Source organism: Eulemur rufifrons, chromosome 9 (assembly GCF_041146395.1).
Source record: "Eulemur rufifrons isolate Redbay chromosome 9, OSU_ERuf_1, whole genome shotgun sequence".
Classification (NCBI taxonomy): Eukaryota; Metazoa; Chordata; class Mammalia; order Primates; family Lemuridae; genus Eulemur; species Eulemur rufifrons.
The window spans coordinates 22267224-22288032 of record NC_090991.1 but is presented as its reverse complement, the minus strand read 5'-3'; the positions used below and the strand labels follow the sequence as shown (position 1 = coordinate 22288032).

General features: G+C 53.0%; 2 protein-coding genes across 2 annotated transcripts; one reads left to right on the top strand and one right to left on the bottom strand.

The window, feature by feature from the left end:
* The first annotated feature begins 3868 nt into the window (after positions 1-3868).
* NLE1 (notchless homolog 1) lies at positions 3869-12385 on the top strand. Its single transcript, XM_069481026.1, has 13 exons — positions 3869-3886; positions 4021-4164; positions 5118-5335; positions 5946-6025; positions 7215-7291; positions 7473-7570; positions 7914-8106; positions 8639-8774; positions 8921-8967; positions 9746-9948; positions 11122-11281; positions 11378-11448; positions 12029-12385. Exons 1-13 carry the CDS (start codon positions 3869-3871, stop codon positions 12039-12041), a joined length of 1458 nt encoding a protein of 485 aa, XP_069337127.1. The 3' UTR covers positions 12042-12385.
* Positions 12386-14665: 2280 nt separating this feature from the next.
* FNDC8 (fibronectin type III domain containing 8) lies at positions 14666-20360 on the bottom strand. The gene is made up of 4 exons (XM_069481025.1): positions 20152-20360; positions 17846-18212; positions 15435-15671; positions 14666-14818 (listed from the first exon to the last, which is right to left on the bottom strand). Exons 1-4 carry the CDS (start codon positions 20358-20360, stop codon positions 14666-14668), a joined length of 966 nt encoding a protein of 321 aa, XP_069337126.1.
* Positions 20361-20809: the final 449 nt, after the last annotated feature.

Here is a 20809-nt window from a genome sequence, read left to right as displayed (position 1 = left end):
GAGCAGCTCTGTCTGGCCAGCCCCTCACTCCAGACCCAGGGCTGGGCCCCTGGTCTGAGGTCCAGGGCTCCAGGCTCCCCTCCACCAGGGCGGAAGGTAGGGATTCTGCCTAGAAGGGACCCACCTGCAGCACCCTCAAATCCATCGCCCCAGAAGGACATTACAGCATTTGCTCAGAGCTTGGCCGGGGTTGAAACAGGCCTCACTCCCTGTCCCTCCCAGCAGGTGAAGCCACCATGCCAAAGGCCTGGACTTCATTGTAGGCCTTAAAAGTCTGCCTTGTCCCTCCCCCGTCTGGGGAACACTCCAGCCCAACTCACTTTCTCAGCGAGGACAATGGTTTCGATGTGGCCCCTGTGATGTTGCTCCCCTGAGCTCTCCTGGGTCAGCCTCCAGCCCGCCAGCCCCAGTCTGCCCCGCCCAGCCCCCACGCAAGACATTTTTATCACCCCTGCCAGTGGCTCCAGACCATATTTGGCCACAGGGGCAGGTGCCCCTGGAGTCATTGATACTCTGGGCCCTCCCTCTCCCCAGACTGGACAGTTGCAGCCACGTGGAGGTGTTGGCTGGCCTCTGCCCAAGCACCCGGCTCAGGGTGTCCTGGGGGCTCCGGCATTCATACCCCAAAGAGTGAGAGAAAGATCCAGAAGGGACAGGAACCGCCCCAGTATGCACCCCTCCCTAAGCACAGAGATAATGCCCCTTCCCCACCTCCATCCCAGATAAACAACCTCCCCTCCCTCCCCCAACCACTTCTATTTTGGGAGCAGAGTGACAGCTGAGGGACTGACCATCTTGGGCACACAGAGCAGCTGCCCGGGTCCCCAACCAACTGGAGACTTCCAGAAATGCCTTTCTGGTTGGGGGGAGGAGGGAAGGGAGGAGGAAAGTTCCTTCCCTTCTACGTGTTCACAACACCTCCGTCCCTCAGCATTCACTTGCTGAAAAACGTCTTTGCTTTTCAGAAAGACCCGCAGGACTTGCTAATTCGTTTCAAGTGGGTTGGTTGCTTGTTCTGGTCTGTTTGTCCCCCTCTGTACGAGTGAATATACACAGCTGACCTCTCCCATCGGACAGGGAGCTCCCTGAGAGTGGGCTCTGTTGTCCCCCGCAAGACTGAAATCTCTTAGGGAAAGGCCTGGGGCAGATTGGAGGACTGTACCACCCCCATCACACTGGGACAAGCTGAGGCTCCCTCCTCACAAGGGGTCTTCCTGGGACAAGAACTGCGTATTCACCATCACACAGGGGTCTCTCCTGGGGCAGAAATTGCTTCTCCTCATCTGACCAAGGGTTCCTGAAGCAAATTTATGAGATTGTCCCCACTTGGACCAGAACGCTCCCATCTTTCAATGTCTCCAAGCCTGGGCTATAAGCTCCCTCCCGGAAGGCAAGGACAGCATCCCAGGCCACTTGTCCCCCCCAACTTCCCCTCCCCCAGCATAGAGCCTGGCAGAGTCGGTGCCTGATGCGTGTTTCCTGAATGAATGAATGAATGAATGCACGAATGGTGTCTTCGTGCTGATGATTTGCTGCACTCAGCTCCAGTCCTCCTCTCTGCCCCACACATGTGTCTTCAAACTTGCCTGGCTGGGGCTGAGAACACCACTGAAAAAGCACAGGGAGAATCACCCACACTCGACTGTGCTCCTGGCTCTGTGGGCTCGGACACGCAGCTACGTGACCTTGCACAGCTTCTCCCACCCTGCTGGACACAAGGCCCGGCCCTGACACATATTTATTCAATGAACAAATAAATGAATGGATGGAGGGATGAACTCCCTGTGGCTCCTGTATCCCAAACCCTGGGCCCCTTTGTGGGGCAAGCTCTCTGCAGCAATGAGGTAATATGATAAATGATCCCGTCACTGGCAGGGAACTGCAGTTCTGTGATTTTAGGTCCAAAGGATTCTAGATTCAAATCCTGATTCAGTAATTCATTCCACAAGCATGTCTTAAACATCTGTTATGTGCCAGGAACTGCGAATCATAATGGAAGCATAGAACACTCACGAGGGCAAGGATTTGTGTATACTGTGTTCACTTACATAGTCCAAGTGTCTGTAAGGCTGTGTGGCACATAGAAGGTGCTCAAGAATAGTTATTGAATGAATGGGTGAAATAATTCCATGGATCTGTGATTTCTAAATGTGAGGATACCAGGAGAGAATTTAACAGGGTAATATGACATCATGTCAGAGAAGGTTTCCCTGAGCAAGTGATAAATGAGGTAATATACGTAGAGCTCCTAGAACAACGTCTAGAAGGGACTAGGTGCTCAATATACTTACTGGATAAATGAATGGATATTTAAAGCAAGACCTGAAGAATGAGGAACTATTCCTGTATTAGTCTTCTCAGGCTGCCATAGCAAAATACCATAGACTGGGAGGCTTAAACAATAGAAATTTATTTTCTCACAGCTCTGGAGTTGAAAAGTCCAAGATCAAGGTGTCCTCAGAGCTGGTTTCAGGTGAGGCCTCTCTTCATATCGTGCCTTCTCACTGCATCCTCACATGACCTCATGTCTGTGTGTGCGCAGGGCAGCAGTGGGAGTGAGGGGTAGAGACAGAGAGAGAGCTCTGGATATTCTCCGTTTTCTAAGGGCACCAATTCTATCTGATTAGGGCCCTACCCTTATGACTTTATTCATTAACCTTTATTACCTTCTTGTAGGGCCTACCTCCAGATACAGTTACATTGGGGGTTAGGGCTTCGACACATGAATTTAGAGGGGAGGGGGCAGGATTTGTTCCATACCAGTTCCAGACCCAGAAAACTGCATGTGCAAAAGCACTGATGCAGGAAGGGTCATAACTTGGAAGAACTCAGGAAAAGCCAGAAGGATTTATTCTAAAAGAGAGGAGGGGTGGCTGGAGACAGCAAGGCTGAGTGGACTATTTATTATAAAGAGTTTGGTTTTCTCCCGTGTATAAGGGAGCAATTGCAGGGTTTCAGGGCAAAGAGTAACAGACCAGATTTTGGGTTTGGAAAGACCACCCTGGCTGCATTGCACAGAGCGGATGGGAGGAGGCGGGAATGGAAACGGGGGCTTGTCAAGAGGCTGTTGTAGTGGGGCAGGCAGGAAATGAGGGTGACTCTGTCCAGAGTGTGGTCATGGAGGACAGATCCACATTACGTCGGTGAGGCAGACTTGGCAGAGCTTGGGGCTGCCTGGGTGAGAGGGAGGAGAGAGAGGAGAGTTATCCAGGAAGATCCCGTGTTTCTACAACAGAGCTCAAGTTCATTGCTCTCTGTTTCAGTTCATCTGTACAATGGGGAGAAAAGGGCTGTGTGAGGATTAAATGAGTTGTGTATTGAAAGCACTGAGAACAATGCCTGACCCACTGCTGTCATGATTATTATTGCTTTACCGTGTTGATAACTGCAAAAATGGTTTGCTTTTGTACTCATCAAGTATTATTAATTGACTTGACCTATCTGAAAAAGAGTAATAACTTCTGTCCTCAACCTAGTAGTTGCTTCTGGCGTTGCAAGCCTCCCCCATCCCCATCCCAGGGGTCCTTCTGCCTCTGTGATCTTGGGGACAATTCACCTCTCAGAGCCTCGGCTTCCTCATCTGTAAAATGGGACAACAATCCCTGCTGTGAAGAGTCACAGGTTGATTGTATCCTGCAAGGCACTGGAGGGACTAAATGGGGAGGCGGCGACGCCCTGCCCCCAGGGGAGGCAGTTGAGGGCAGGGAGGACTCGCAGGTGAGTCCATTTCCAACCCGGGAGGCCGGGCGCGGCGTGGCGCTTCTCCTCCGCAACACCAGAGGGCGATGTGTCCGGCTGCGGCCCTGCCGGCCCACGGAGGCGGCGCTCTGGCCCGCCGGGGTCTTTCTCCTCCACGTGGGGACGCAGTATGGCGGCGGCGGTGGCGGTGGGTGTGCGTGAATGGGGGCCTGGGTGTCACGGCCGGGCGCTCGGGCCCGGGTCCCCGAGGCCAGAGGGAGGCGAAACGGGGGCCTTCCAGACGGGCGGCGAGGGTGACGCCCAGCCCGCTTGTTCGCGCAGGACGAGGCGGCGGCGCGTGACGTGCAGCGGCTGCTGGTGCAGTTCCAGGATGAGGGCGGGCAGCTGCTGGGCTCCCCGTTCGACGTGCCCGTGGACATCACCCCCGACAGGCTGCAGCTCGTGTGCAACGCGCTGCTGGCCCAGGTGAGCGGCCGGCCAGGGCTGCCCCGCATCCCCAACCCCGGGCGGGCGGGATGGGGTTGAGGGTCCTCACCGAGGGTCTGCGGTTCAGGGTCCCCCCGCTACTCAGAGATAGTGGATGACCCACCTGGCGTGAGTCATCACCTACTTCTGAAGAGGGTCAGAAGGTGCAATCAGTGGAAAAGCGCTTTACACGCCGATCGTCAGGGTCCTCCTGCGGAGAGAGGCTGCGTTTTGAACATTGATTTCTTGTCACAGCCCTTCGAGATCAGACTCATTAATATCCCCATTTTACAGTGTGGCCCAGAGAGACTAAATTATTTGCACGATGCTGCGCAGTAGATAGTGGATTTGGGATTGGAACCCAAATCTGTCAGGCTCAATACCCAATGCTCTTAACCTTCAAGCTAGTGTTTACAGAAGTGGTGTCCTTTGGGGTGGGGAGAGGATGTTTAAAAAATGCAGTTCCTGGGCCCCACCCGAGATTTACTAAACCAGACTTTGAGGTGAAGCTGGAAGTCCACATTTTTAACCAGCTTTTTGGATGCTTCTTACACAAATGCAGCATAATGTAGTGATTTCGAAAACACTGCATGATGCTGTATGCTAACTCTGATCTCAGACCTTATAACCTGGATTGGTCATTAGCAATAGGACATTGAACTAATTACTTAGTTGCTCTGAGCCTCTGCTTTTTCATCTATCAACTGGAAATATTACTGTCTGCTTCCCAGGTAGTTGTGAGATTCAGATAAAGAATTTCAAAGTGCTGTGTGAGTGTCCTACAATTGCTGTCCAAGAATTAAAAAGGTCAATGGGAAATGTTGGGGGTATCCCAAGCAGGGTGGCTGGAAAGGAAGAAGCTTCACTTCCCACAGCTGAGCGGGAAGCATCCCTGGCAGAGGTGGCCCCGCACATCCTTCGATGAGGGGTTGCCCTTTACCATTGCCCTCTAGGAGGATCCCCTGCCGCTGGCTTTCTACGTCCATGATGCTGAGATCACCTCCTCACTCGGGAAGACACTGGAGTCCCAGGCAGTGGAGACAGAGAAAGTCCTAGACATCATCTACCAGCCACAGGCTATCTTCAGGGTCCGGGCTGTGACCCGCTGCACCAGCTCCTTGGAGGGTCACAGCGAGGCGGTCATCTCTGTGGCCTTCAGCCCCACAGGAAAGTAAGGACAGCTGCAGAATCGTGGAGGGGGTATGTGGGTGTGCAGCCTCTGTCTGGGGTGGAGAGGGTCTCTCAGAGTTATGATTGATGGGGCCTTGGGCTGCCTACCGTAGACCCAGGCTCTGGGCTCTGCTTGCAGTTAAGGGAATTTCCCTGTGGGGCCTGGTCCCAAAGGCCAGGGACACCTGCCTTGGACAAACTTTTCCTGGACTTGATTTCAGGGGATCTGAGCTGCAAGCTCAGCTCTGCCCCTTCTGAGCTGTGTGACTTGGATAAGTCACTTAACTTTTCTGAGTTAATTTTTCATCTGTGAAACTGGGATTAGTGGCTTCTCATGATCTTATGAGAATAATGAAGAGCTTCAAAATCTGGTTATAGTTGTGTCCATTCCTTTCAGGAAGGAAGAGGAAAGAAATGGCCTCTTAAGGTCTTCTCCCAGGTGGCAGCGTCAGTGTTGTATTTCTCCTTTAGGGGAGAGGAGAGAGTCCAGTCCCATTTTCTGTTCACAGAAAATGATTGATTAGGTGGCAGAAATGCACGTGTACAGTATCTGGGGGTGGGCCAGGCTGGTTGCCCACCACTGCAGAGGTCAAATGTCCTCTCTTCCCCAGGTACCTGGCTAGTGGCTCCGGAGACACCACTGTGCGCTTCTGGGATCTCAGCACAGAGACACCGCATTTCACTTGCAAGGGTCAGTGTGCCATTAGCCAATTGGGGGGGGCGGGGTAACACAGTGGTGGGTGGCCGATCTGCTCAGCTCTTTAGTTCCTGGGGAGGCCCAGAGCTGATTCCAACTCCTTACCATCCAGTTAGTGGCTGTGTGTTCCTAGGTAGAAGCAGCGGCTTGAGCACAGCCAGCCACTTCCAAACAAGCAGAGACTGGACTAAGAGTCAAGGTGGGGTGTGGGGAGGGGCTGACTGGCTGGCATCAAGGAGAACCTGGCTTAAATCCAGCCTCTGCACAGTGGTTTTCAAATTTTAGTGCACATCAGAATCACCCAGAGGGCTTGTTAAAAACAGATTGCTGGGGCCACCCCCAGGGTTTTAGTTTCATTAGCTCTGGGGTAGGACCTGAGAGTCTGCATTTCTGACACATTCCCAGGTGGTCTGGAGACCACACTTGGAAAGCCTCTGCTATACCACAGGCTAGCTGGGTGACCTTGGGGTGGGGGTGGGGGTGCTCCCTTTCTAAGCAATAGTTTTCTCATTGGAATATGGGGATGATAATTCTTGCTTTGCCCAATACTTGAGAGCTTTTGTGAGAATTACAAGGGGTGACTTGTATGAAAACACTTTATATCATATGTCAGATAAAGAATTACTAGAAAGTGCCAGTGTTATCTGTGCAACAAGATGCACAGCTCTAAAACTTGGAGTATGTTCTCCCTTTGCCTAAAAAGCCTCATCTCTCCTTTTGTTCGATCTTTCTTTCTTCCTTCCTTTCCTTCTTTTCTTTTCTTTCTTTTTTTTTTTTTTGAGAAAGTATCTTGCTCTCCATTTCCCAGGCTGTAGTACAGTGGTTCAATCATAGCTCACTGCAGTCTCAAACTCCTGGGCTCAAGCCGTCTTCCTGCCTCAGCCTCCCAAGTAGCTGGGACTACAGCCATGCACCACTGTGCCTGGCTAACTTTTTTTTGTTATTATTTTTTGTAGAGACAGGGTCTTACTATATTGCCCAGGCTGGTCTTGAACTCTTGAGCTCGAGCAATCCTCTCACCTCGGTCTCCCAAAGTGCTAGGATTATAGGCGTGAGCTGCCGCACCTGGCTTGGATCATTCATTTATTCAGCAAATGGCTAAGGAGTAGCTGTAATCTGCCAGGCGTTGCTGGGCCCTGGGGATAAAGACACATTCTCATTTCTCCCTCCCCTGCTTTCTTAGGACACAGACACTGGGTCCTTAGTATATCCTGGTCCCCAGACGGCAAGAAGCTGGCCTCAGGATGCAAGAATGGCCAGGTAGGTGGTAACTAGGTAGGTGGGTAACTAGGCAGGGACTCGGGGACACCCTCCCTGGGGGACAGTTCAGAATCAGGTTCTGGAGTCTTCAGGGAGGGTTGGATGGGGGCTGGGGGTGGGGGATTTTGATGGGACCAGGGACCGATTGGGGAGGGTTATTCAGTGAGCTTCTGTCCTTCAGATTCTCCTGTGGGACCCAAGCACAGGAAAGCAGGTGGGAAGGACCCTCACCGGCCACAGCAAGTGGATCACGGCCCTGAGCTGGGAGCCCCTCCATGTGTAAGTGATGCTGCCCCAGCTGGGGCAAGTGAGGAGCCAGGGGATCTAAGCTGTCACCTTCTCTGGTCAGGACAGAGAAGCTTTACAGGAGGGGATGCCACGGGCAGCCTGCATGATGTTGGTGGTGGGAAAGTCGCCCAGTTCCAGACCTGCGTTGCTGCTTGGGAGGAAGTTTTTCATCGTGGGGCTTGAGAACCACCTTGTAGTACAGCTGGGTCTTGGGGTCAGAAAGCTGTTGAGAGATTGATTGTCCCTGGTCTTTGAGCTGGGAATGGGGAGATGCTGTAGGCAGATGGGCACTGCCAGGTCACAGGTGACGTCACACCTCTCTTCCCCTCGCCAGGAACCCTGAGTGCCGCTATGTGGCCAGCAGCTCCAAGGACGGCAGCGTGCGCGTGTGGGACACAACCGCAGGCCGCTGTGAGCGCATCCTCACCGGACACACCCAGTCGGTCACCTGTCTCCGGTGGGGAGGGGACGGGCTTCTCTACTCCGCCTCCCAGGACCGCACCATCAAAGTCTGGAGGGCTCACGACGTAAGAACTGGGAGGGTTCAGGAGCCAGTCTGGCAAATCTCAAGTCACAGGACACTGGCGCTGGGAGCAACCTTGACCTCAGCGAGTCCAGCGTTTCCCAGATGTGCATTAGGAGCCCCCGTCTGGGGATGCTTTGGGAGCAAGGGCTCTGTGGTTGGTGCTGCACCATAGTGGGGATCCCAGTGTCCCTGTTAGATAGTCAAGCTCTGGAAATTCCTGCTGTCGGAAGCCTGTTTAGCTTTATCAAACTGCGATACCCCAGACTTATTTGACTGGAGCCCTTTTATTCTGGCGTGCTTAACCTGTCTGTCTTGTGAAACATATTCAGAAATGTTGATCTGGATTGGTGCCCTCATTTTACAGACGGGGAGAGACTTGAGCCCAGAGGGGCGATTTGATTGAGCTCACAATAAATGAGGGATGGAACCTTGGGGTCCTGATTCTTGGTCCTGTACCACCCGTCTCCTGGGGCCAATCTCCCCAGGGTGGAAGGTGCTGTGTGTGTGTGTTGACCTGTCTCCCTCTGCCCTAGGGTGTGCTGTGCCGGACTCTGCAAGGCCACGGCCACTGGGTGAACACCATGGCTCTCAGCACTGACTACGCTCTGCGCACGGGGGCCTTTGAGCCTGCTGAGGCCTCAGTTAATGCCCAAGACCTCCAGGGCTCGTGTGAGTGAGCGGGAGAAAGAGGGGAGAGGGCTGCTTGGGAGAGAGGCCATTTCTTGCACTTAATGGGGGTGTTTGCTGTTTGTGTTGGATTTTCTAACCAGCCTTGTTCCTCATCTCCTTTCCTCCCGGTCGCTACCGGGACACAGTGCAGGAGCTGAAGGAGAGGGCTCTGAGCCGATACGACCGTGTGCGGGTGAGTGTGTGCCGCCCTCGTGCGTCCCCTGCTCCGGACTCTTCCCTGTCTGCAGCACTCAGACCCCTGTCCCTTCCAGCCCCCGCTCAGAATGTACCTATTCCAGAAAGTTGTTCTAGATAATCCTGGCTTGCAATCTTAAAATCTTAATGCCCTAGGGATCATTTTATTTCATTCCTTGTTTTGTTTATTTGCCTATTTATTACATTCCCAAAGTATCTCTTTTTTATATTATTTAATTTGTTGTTAAGTTTTTTGTTTTAGGTTATTTACACATTCACTGGTCTGAGTTTCAAAGAATACAAAAAAGTGAAGGTGAAAAGTCTCCCGTCCCTCTTGCATAGTCACCCATTCCTTCTGGAAGTATCCAGTGCTGCCAGTATCTTGTGTCACCTTCCAGAAATTTCATACCCCTACGTGTGTGTGTGTGTGTGTGTGTGTGTGTACAGTGTACACACACGCATACATATGTACATACAAGGACATAAGCCACATAAAATCCTTATCCTTTTTAACACATAATTTTGTGCCCTGCTTTTTTGTGTAATTTTATATCTTAGAAATCATCCCATGTGTGCGTAGAATTTCATTTTCCTTTGGAGTGAAGTGGCTTGCTTGGGCTCACATGTGAGTGAGTGGCAGACCTGGGCCTTGTTCCTCCTAATCCTGGCCTCTGGCCACTCCTGTGTTGAGTAATCAGTGGCGTGTGTTTGCTGCTGAGGTCTGGCTCCCCTGTCTAAGACCACGTCCAACACGGTGTGCTTTCTGCCTCCCCTAGGGCCTGGGCCCAGAGAGGCTGGTGTCTGGCTCAGACGACTTCACCTTATTCCTGTGGTCCCCAGCAGAGGACAAGAAGCCCCTGGCACGGATGACGGGACACCAGGCCCTCATCAACCAGGTGCTCTTCTCTCCTGACTCCCGCGTCATGGCCAGTGCCTCCTTCGACAAGTCCATCAAGCTGTGGGACGGCAGGACGGGCAAGTGAGTGGGGGCGGCGCTGCTCCTCTCTAAAGAGCGGACAGTAGGGGAGCCTGGCGCTGCCGCTTACCAGCGTGCGCCTGCTCCTCTCTGAGGAGTGGACAGTAGGGGAGCCTGGCGCTGCCGCTTACCAGCGTGCGCCTGCTCCTCTCTAAGGAGTGGATAGTAGGGGGAGCCTGGCGCTGCCGCTTACCAGTGTGCGCCTTTTGCAAGCCTGTTTCCTCTTGTGCAATAGGCAGACCCGCTACCTCAGCTTTGTTGCAAGGTTTAAATGAGATGGTATATTGAGGACCAGCACTGAAAAATGCTAATTCATTTCATGTCTTAGGGGAAAAGTGATCTTAGAGGTAGTGTGAGGGCAGGAATGCAGCTCCAGGGCAGGCGAGGTGGTAGGTAGGTGTGTGGTACCATCACCGTGTGGCCATCCTCAAAGTGCAGGCCACAGACCAGCGGCATCAGCATCGCCTGGGAGCTTGATAGAAATGCAGAGTCTTGGGCCCCAACTCAGACCTTAAGGGTCAAAATCTGCATTTTAGCAAGGTCGCCAGGTGATTCTGCCACCCATCCAAGTTTGGGAAGCCTTGGCATAATGAGGTTCAATACCCTTGGGGTTAATCAGGTTGGCAGAGAGGCAGAGGCCCAGGCCAGAAGGGAAGAGGAGCCAGGGAAGCCGTGAGTGGGGCTCGGGGGAACTTACGTGTCAGTCATTGCGGGTTTTCACACAGCCACCCTGTGAAATAGGCAACTCGGTTCCTTGTTAAAATAAGGAAACTGAGTCTCGGAGATGCCTGATGGTTTGTCCAAAGTGACACAGCTAGACTGTATTGCCTCGAAAGCTCCAGGCCTTTTGTTCCATGCCCCCTGGGAGCAAGCAGCCACTGTGCTGGGGGGAGTCAGGCAGATGGGCTAAGCGGGTGGCTGCACTGGAGCCTGTGACATGCAAAGTCGTGCGCGTATGGAGGCCTGGCAAGAGGCACCCTGGAAGCAGCTTGTTTGGGGAAGTTTTGCAAATAGTAAAGACCGGCAGTGATTAAAATGGTCTGGGGCGGGGCCAGGCAGTATGATTTTGTAAAAGTTCCCAGGTTATTCTAACAGGCAGCCATGGTTGAGAACCACTGTGTGGGCACGGGGAACCCTTCAGACATGAATATCCATCACCATCTTCCCCTGGCCCAGGTACCTGGCTTCCCTGCGTGGCCACGTGGCTGCCGTGTACCAGATTGCGTGGTCAGCTGACAGCCGGCTGCTGGTCAGCGGCAGCAGTGACAGCACGCTGAAGGTGTGGGACGTGAAGGCCCAGAAGCTGGCCACAGACCTGCCCGGCCACGCGGATGAGGTAGGGCCCATCTGCGTAGGCAGGGGAGGGGCTGGGTTGCAGCCCAGCTGTCCCCCCCCACCTCCCTACTTGCCTTCCTCTTCCTCCTCGGTTTAGGTGTATGCTGTCGACTGGAGTCCAGATGGCCAGAGGGTGGCAAGTGGTGGGAAGGACAAATGCCTCCGGATGTGAGTGTGGAGGTGGTGGGTGGCGCTCTGTCCCTTGTGGCGTAGAATTCTGCAGGGCCCTGTGGGGCTCTCACTGTCCCTGAGGAGGTGTGGGGTGCAGGTCTTCCGTGGGCAAGTGGGAGAGCCACTGAATTGCGGAGGCCAGGGGAGACCCTCTCCAGAGGGGGCGTCTAGGGTTTCCCCAGCACTGGGCTTTGGAGTCACAGGACCCAAGTTCAAATCCTGCTTCTGCCTTGTAGTGTGCAATTGCAGAGAGCTTGGTTAACCTGTCTCTTGAGAATCGTCAAACTTTCGTAGACAGGAGGGTCAAAGACAGGGTGAATACTCTCTGGGACCTAAAGCATCTGTACTTCTGAAGGATTGTCACTGTTTGGCCGTGGGCATCCCAGGGCCAGGCCGAATGAGTTGCTTTTCCTTGCCAAGGCAGGCAGTGGGTGGGGAGCCTGATTTTGGGGGTGGCTAGAGCAGGGATGGTCACTGGCTCTTGATGACTCCGAGGGTGAAGCACAGCCTGTTCCTCACGGTGGGCCCTGGGATCCCCTGGCAGCCTCCTTTGCTCACACCCCTCCCCTCTCCACAGATGGAGGAGATGAGAAGTCCCACCGTTCTCTCTGACCCCCGTCTGGACTCGGCTTCTGCCAGCTGCCTGCGCTGCCAGAGAACAAGGGCCAAGGTGGCTGTGCACACACCCTCCTCACCAGCGGTGACCTGAGAACGCACGTGGCCTGCTGTCCTTGCAGACCCTGGTGGGGTCTCCCCACAGGGCCCCCAGCTGTGGCACGCCCTAGAGCCGGAACTGTCACAGGCGGTTCTCACTGAACTCGGCCCGTGACCACTGCCCTGTACCTTGCTGGTGCTGGCCGGCCGGGGCGAGGCCTCTGGTGCCGCCGCTGTTCGCAAGTGTCAGCTTTGTCAGGGTCAGACCCCAGGCTCTGTGACCAAATAAATAACTTATATTTTGTGTGTCTGGGTTACAGGTTCTGTCCTAGAACCTCCAGGGTTCAACCAAGGACCCTAAGTCAGTTTGTCTAGTCCCCTCCCTCGTACAGGAATGCACCAAACCGCACTGACCCTCCCTTCTCCCTGTGCCTGCAAGGGAAAGGCCAGGATGATAGTGGCCAGAGGAGAGTCTAAGGCTGTGCTGTCCACTGTGGTAGACACTGGCCGCATGTGGCTGTTTACATCAACTAGGATTAAGTTCAGTTAGACAGGCAGTTACTCAGTCACGCTAGCTAGAGGCCCCAGTATCAGCACAGATAAAGGTTTTCATCCTCAGAGTCCTGCTGGCCAGGCTTGCTCTGGGGGATGCCTCTGCCTCTCCTGCAGCACCATTCGGAGGCCCTGCCGGCACAAGCACTGCACTGGGCCCTCGGGATGGAGAGGGGAAGGCGATGGCTGTCCCAGGGGATGCCCTCTGCAACAGGAGACAGTGGTATGGTACAGTGCATAAGAATTTGGAGAAGTGGGTATGGTCTGATATGGAAGGCAGTTTTGTTTTTTTTTTTTTTTTTAAGAGACAGGGTCTTGCTTTGTTGCCCAGGCTGTAGTGCAGTGGTGTCTTCATAGCTCATTGTAGCCTCTAACACCTGGGCTCAAGTGATCCTCCCACATAGCTGGGACTACAGGCACATGCCACTGTGGCCAGCTGATTTTTTTTTTTTTAATACCGTACAAAGACAAGGTCTCGCTGTGTTGCTTGGGCTGGTCTTGAACTCCTGGCTTTAGGCAATCCTCCTGTCTCAGCCTCCCAAAGTGCTGAGATTACAGGCGTAGCCACCATACTTGGTTCTGGCGGGTGGTTCTTTGCCCCATGAGAACTTTCAGGTAATGAAAGGAATCTCCACCAAGATCTCAGACCTTGGACCAAGACCTTTCCCTGCCTGCACCCTGGCTCCATCGCCCCTGCATCCGATGCCAGACCGGGCCGTGCTATAATCTCAGGTTAGGCTTTCAAGCCATCCTCACATGAACTGCTCAGGGCCACGGCACTTCTAATATCTGGTTCCTTCTCACCCTCCTCCAGCCCTGCCTACAATTTTGCTCGTCACCTAGCTATGCTGCCCAGCTCCTACCCTGCACGTCTCTGCAGTGCGTCTGCGCGAGGGGCAAAGGGAGCTACCAGTGGCTGAGCTCCTCAGCGCCAGGTACTTTTTCTTCTCTCACAGACCCTGTAGCCATGCCTGGAAGGTGCTCATGTCCCCAGATTTTTGATGAGAAAACAGCAAAAGCAGCCTAAGTGATTAGCCCATGCCCTCGCATTCTGTAAGAGGAAGAGGCAGGATTAAACCAGATCCTGCCCTAAAGCTTATGCAGTTTGTACTTGTCCCTCCAGAGCTCAAGTCTAGCCTAACAGTCTGTGTGTGGGCTGCCACGTCTGTCCTCAATCGCTGTTTCTCTTGGTTTAAAAATGTTTTAGTCTTTGAGTATCAGGGTCCCCCACTCAGGACAGGCTGATGGCAGAGCCAAGCAGTGGGTGGTGGTAGCATCCCATGGCCCAGCCCCTTGTTGTTTGTTTGTTTGTTTTTTGAGACAGAGTCTCACTCTGTTGCCTGGGCTAGAGTGAGTGCCATGGTGTCAGCCTAGCTCACAGCAACCTCAAACTCCTGGGTTCAATCCTCCTGCCTCAGCCTCCCGAGTAGCTGGGACTACAAGCATGCACCACCATGCCCGGCTAATTTTTTTCTATATGTTTTTAGTTGTCCGGATCATTTCTTTCTATTTTTAGTAGAGACGGGGTCTAGCTTTTGCTCAGGCTGGTCTCGAACTCCTGATCTCGAGCGATCCTCCCGCCTCGGCCTCCCAGAGTGCTAGGATTACAGGTGTGAGCCACCGCACCCGGCCAGCCACCCTTGTTTTCCATCCCCCCACCTGTCTGGACTCTTGGTCCTGACCCTTCTGCGGCTGTCCACAGCATGAGGCAGAATTTTGGGATGCTGGATGACCTGCGTTTCTTTAATGGGGGACCTGGACCCAGCCCAGATCTGGGGAAGGAGGAAACCTAGGTGTGGGCAGTGGCTGAGCCTGGATGGGCCTGAGATGTCTCCAGGTGAATGGGGCCCCCGTCCAACCTTGGCCCCAGCCCAGGGGTGGGGTTCCGGTACCACTCTGCCAGGCCTGGGCCGGCAGGGTGGTCAGCGGTTCCCTAGCATCATGCTGGTTCCTGAGGGCCCTGGGCCGAAGCTGAAGGTAGGTAAGGGGCTTCCTGGGGCTCTCCCTCTTAGTAGGGAAACAGGTATTCCAGATCTTCTAGCCTCCGCATCTCCTCCAGCCCCATGGACACGGTTTTCCGCTGGGGTTCCTTGCGCTGCACGGTGATGTGGATGGGGTTGTTCTCAGGGAAGCTGTTGAAGTCAGTGGCCACAGTTGCAAACTGAAGTGAAACAAGAAAACCCCTCAGAATTCCTCCCCAGACCTGAGCCTGGCTCTCTTTTCATCTCTGTCACCCTCTTTTGTCGCTACGTGGTATCTTAGCCTTATCCAAACTAGCCTTGACACAGGAAACACATCCAAAGAGGCGTGACTCAAACTTGTGCCTCCCCAGTTGTGTGGTTTCCAACCAAAGAGCTGCCTGTGCTCAGGCCTGTCCCCTGGGCCCTTGCCCACCTGCAGGCTGTTCCTGTTCCATCCCCCTTTATTTAGCCTGTCTTCCCTCTGTTTCCTTCAGTGCCCTTGATTTCCCAGCCCCCTCACCATTATTGGTGTTAGGTTGAGGAATCCAAAACCCAGGGGCTTTGGAAGATGAGCATTATAGTGATGCTGAGTGAATACATTAGTTTGCATTCCTAGTGGGCCCCAGAGTAGCTTAATCCTTAAAACTAACAGAAAAATGCAGCCTAGTATTGATGCTCATTGGCCCAGGCAAAAGACAGCCTGGCAAGGAGATGAGTTGTGGGGGTACAGGGGTGTTCCCAACCTCCAAAGCCCCGGTTCCCTGGTTTCAGACTCCCCTCCCTGACCCCCCGAGCCCCTCTTCCCCCAGGGCTCACTTTGTAGGGCTTGCACCACTTGCCCACCCCCGCTGTGTTGGCCGCGCGGACAGTGAGGCAGTAACACGTGTTAGGCTTCAGCTCCATCAGCTTGACGGTGGTGCCCAAGATCTTGTTGAAGATCCACGGAAGGTTCTTTGCCTTGGGTGACTCATCTTCTTTTTCCTTGGCCACCTCCTGTAACAGGACCTGGTAGAAACTGACCTGCTGCTTGCCCAAGGCATAGGTCCAGGAAATCTAGGGGAAAACAGAGCCCCAAGGCTTCCTCAGACGTCTCTTGTCCTTCCTGTACCCTCCACCCCAACTGGGGTCAGAATGCCCCACTCCCATGCCCTGATCCTGCTGGGCTCGGGCAGGTCTGATGGAAGGTAGGAGGCACTGCAACACTCGGTGTGGAACCACCTGCCCCACGGCATGTACTACTCTCCCTGGGCAGCCCTGCTCACCTTAGAGTGCACCCTCATTCCATATTTCTTCTAGACTGTGTTAGTTGAGAGGAACCTTAGAGATCATCTTGTCCACCTTGCTCATTGCAAGTGGGATTACAGGTTCAGAGAGGGCAGGTGACTGGGCCATGGTCACACAGCAATTAAGTGATAGCACCAAAGTTCAAACCTATAGCTCTGGAGCCCATACACCTTATACTACAATTATGGCTGCCAAGCCTGGCTAGGCATCTCAGGGAGTTTTTATAATGACTCAGATTCCTGAGCCTGCTGTCTCCTATCTGCTCTCATTCTCAGCTTCTCCATGTAGGCCAGTGATTGTCAAACTTTAGTGTGCAGTAGCATACCTTGGAGAACTGTTAAAATATAGATGGCTGGCCCCCACCCCCACAGTTTCTGATCCAGTAGGCCCAAGTGTGGTGGGGGGAGACAAGAATTTAAATTTCTAACAGGTTTCCATGTGATGCCGACACTCTCCGTCTGGGACCACACTTTGAGAAACACTGCTCTAGGCCATCCAACAATGGACCTTCCAGGGTTGTGTTCCTAAAATACAACTCAAGGCCGGACATGGTAGCTCACACCTGTAATCCCAGCACTCTGGGAGGCCGAGGCGGGAGGATCGCTCGAGGCCAGGAGTTCAAGACCAGCCTGAGCAAGAGTGAGGCCCCGTCTCTACTAAAAATATAAAGAAATTAGCCAGACAACTAAAAATATATAGAAAAAATTAGCTGGGCATGGTGGCGCATGCCTGTAGTCCCAGCTACTCGGGAGGCTGAGGCAGGAGGATCGCTTGAGCCCAGGAGTTTGAGGTTGCCGTGAGCTAGGCTGACGCCACGGCACTCTAGCCCAGGCAACAGAGTGAGACTCTGTCTCAAAATAAATAAATAAAATAAAAAAAGCTAAAATACAACTTAGATTGTATCTATCACCTGATATAAAGCTTTTCTGTTTTTTGAGACAGGATCTCTCTCTGTTGCCCAGGCTGGAGTGCAGTGGCATCATCATAGCTCATAGCAACCTCAAATTCCTGGGCTCAAGTGATCTTCCTGCCTCAGCCCCCACTAAGTAGCTGGGACTAAAGGTGTGCACCACCACGCCTGGCTAATTTTTTCTATTTCTAATAGAGACGGGCGGGGTCTTGCTCTTGCTCAGGGTGGTCTCGAACTCCTGACCTCAAACAATCCTCTTGCCTCGGCCATCCAGAGTGCTAAGATTACAGACGTTAGCCACTGCACCCAGCCTCCTATAAAGCTTTGTGCAAAGCTGCTCCCTATTGCTTACTGAAAGATCTATAAAATAGCCTAACATTGGAAGACCTCTGGAAAATGACCCCAGAATGACATTCCCCCACCTCTCCCCTTCCCGTGGCCAAGGGCAGTGCTACATGTAGCCCCTGGACAGGCAGCAGCAGTATCACCTGGGAATTTGTTAGCAATGCAGACTATCAGGCTTCACCCCGGACTCTCTAGGTATGGGCCAGGAATTTCAGTTTTAACAAGGTGATAGGTGATCTGTAGGTAGAGTGATGAAAGTGTGAGAAGCCCTAGATTAAGACCTGGGATCAAACGAGGCTACTCATCTCCTCCCACACTTTGCCACCTGTGAGCCTTTGCTAGGGTCAGCCCCTCCATGGAATGCCTTTCCTCCATCTCTGCATGTTTAAATCCTACCTCCATGTCCCAGCTCAAATATTACCAAAAGCCACCAAGCTTATTCCTGTAGCTGGAAGTAATGTTTCTTTTCCTTTGAATTCCTGGTGGCACTTGATTTGAACTTTTCCTACAGCATCAAGCCCTTTCTATCTTGCACTGGAGTTCTTTACAGACATGCCCTCTCTGCCTTCCTAAACCATGAACTTGAGGTCAGAATGCAGGTTGTAGGCATCCTCGCACTCCCCACGAAGCTTAGCTGAGCGCCCGGCACAGTAAGCCTCAGCTGAATGCGGGAGCGAAGGAAACGCACCACTGCTGTGGAATCGCTGACGGTGTGTTCAGAGATGAAGGGGGCCTCCGGCACATCCACGACCACAGAGGATTCCGAGTGTGTTGAGGAGGTGTCTGTATCCAGCTCAGGGTTGTCAAGGTCCAGCAGCCCCCTGGGGGCCATGTGGGACTTAGCTTGGGTGCAGAGGGCCAGGTCCCCGTTTTCTGTAGTCTTGACCATTGAGGAAAAGCTGAGTCTGTTCAGCTCCCCCTCCAGCATCCCTGCAAAGAAGCTGCTGTTGGGCTGGGTGACGGCCAGTTTGATGGGGTTCATCAAGGTGGATGAGATCTGGGAGATGGTGGTGTCGTCGGAGCTGCATTCAGAATCCTCCATTGGCATCTGCTTCCTGGAGCGGGAGGAGAGACAGGTGGGTCAGATGAAGGAGGCCACCCAGGCCATTCTGCCCCAGAGCAAGCCTGGGGTCCAGGCTGTTTCTCATGTTTTTAGATGTTATATAAATAAAAGGTATCATTCAGTATATACCTATGTACAACTTGCTTTTTTTCACTCAACAGTGGGTTTAGATTCATCTGTATTGATACCTATAGCTCTGGTTCAGTCAGTTTAACTGTCGTATGGTTTTCCATTTCTTGGATATTTGTATTGTTGCCAATTCTTTGCTATTACAAAGGAAAACCTTGTGCATGACTCCCTGCTATTTAACATTTTTTTACTGATGAAGTGCACCAATCCAATACTTACTGTATGTGTGAGGGGCTCTGAAATTGCCAATGCTATTTTAGTTCATTTTTATCACACTGGTCTCCACCAACTAGAAGGATTTCCTGACCCATTAATGGGTCAAAATCCACAGTATGTGGATCCCTTACTTGAGGCCAGCCTCCCACATCACAGTTGATCGATGGGCCAAGTTTTCCCTCCTTGAGTTCCAGCCCCATTGACCTACCTCCTGAGAAATCCGGATCAGCCCGGAGCCCCTAATGCTAGCCCTGGGTGGATGTTTGGAATAAATGATTCCTCCACCAAGGCCCTTTGTAGGCTGGTGGGTCCGGGTGTTGATGTCGTTTATACTTCAGATCGTCCTAATGAATCCATAGTTCAGACTCACTTCTTGGAAATGCCGATGCTGACATGGGCACAGAAGGCCACTGGGCACCGGGCTCCATGTTGGACCTGTCCTCCTGATCTTCACAACAGCTCTGCTGGCTTGGTGTTAGCCCCGTTGTGCAAATAAGGGACTGAGGGTCCCTGATCTTAACTTGTCTAAGGCCATAGATCTAAGTGGCAGAACTTGGATTTGAACTCAGGCCCCTAGCCCAAGACTTTCCCATAATACCATAAAGTTTCCTACAAGCATCTGTCACTTTAGCCATATCTGTTTACTTACAGGCCCTTTAGGGGATGGACACCATGTCCCTCTCATATAATTAAGACTAGCCACATAGTCTGTGGAGCCCCTCATTCAAAAATTAAGAATTTCAAGACAGTGACAGCAGAGCATTAAACTAAGCACAGGCCCCTTCCAAGTGTGGGGCTGTGTGTAACTGTACAGGTCACACACCCATGACGATGCCCTGCATATCATTCCCTCAGCCCTCATACTCTGTGTCACCACCCCTTCACCTGCTAACTCCTTCCCTTCACTGGAGATTCAGCTCAAATACCACCACCTCCAAGAAGCCTCCCTTAACTGCACTGTCTCCCAAGGTATCCCAAGCCCCTCTTAAGCCCTCTGGTTCCCAAGGCGTCCTGTCACAGCACTTACCAGACCATGCTGTGTCACTCTCATTATTACCCGACCCCATCCCCTGACCTCCATGAACCAGACTAGGAGCTTGTCGAAGGCAGGAACTGTGCTTTCCAGAGCTATATTCCCAGGACTTAACGCTGGGCCAGATACCTTGAGCATGTGCTCAAAGGGTTTTGTGGAATGAAGCAGAGGAAACCCAGACTCACTGAGGAGGAAAGATAAGCCTTACTCTACAGGAAGGCAGGCTCTGGGGAATGTATCAGGCAGGTGAAGAGGTCTGAGGGCGAGGAGCTGTGGGGGTGTGGTGCGTGGTGACAAGGACCGCAGCCAAAGCAGGATGAGGAGCACATCAACAAAACTGATTAATCCAGGAAGGCCTCCTGGAGTAGGAGGTCCACATGCCTGGAAGAACTGATCTGGAGCTCAGGAATACATAGACAGGTCCAACCTGCACACATGGTCTTCCCTGGGAATCCAGGGACTGGGTTGTGACAAGGAAGTGAGGCTTTAAGTTTCTCTTCCCACCCCCCAGCACCAGCCTCAGAAAGGAGGAAAGACTGGACTTGTGTCTTACGGTAGATTGATGGTATCTTGCTTCAAGAAATTAACCAAACTGCCTCTTGTGGAAAGTGGGAGTCCTTTGGTGGTGACCGTCCGGTTCATAGACTTGGGGTTTGGAAAGGGCTTTGGCAGTTGACCGAGTACATTCATAACGTTGAGGTTTTCTTTCTTCCTTATGGCCTCCTCCCCATCTCCCACTTTACAGACTGCCTCTGATGCCATCTGGTTTGTTTGGGACCACAAGCTGTCAACCATGCAGGACAACCAAGCTGACAGGAAGCAGAGAGAAACTATAGGGGCAGTGAGCCCACCCTTAGTTTGGGCGGGATGGGGGTGCAATGAGCTGACTTCATAATCATCACAGAGTGTAACAATTAGAGGCCAGCCTCCCCTTGCTTGCAGGCTGCTGCTGCCAGGCTTGCTTGTGGCCGCAGGGACCAAGGGCCAGCGCCACGAGGTGGGTAGTGCCCTGGAACAAACTTCATGCCCCCTTAGGCCCCTTCCAGCTTTAATTCGTTGTGTTTACGGCAGCCCTGCCCTTCTCTGAAGATCTCAAAATGCCAACACCCGTGTGCTGCCCAGGGCAGGAAGAGAAGGACGGTGAGAAAAAGGCACCTGGGCATGGAGGGAGGCGGCCGGGACCCTGGGAGGGGGCCAGTCGTGGAAAGGGT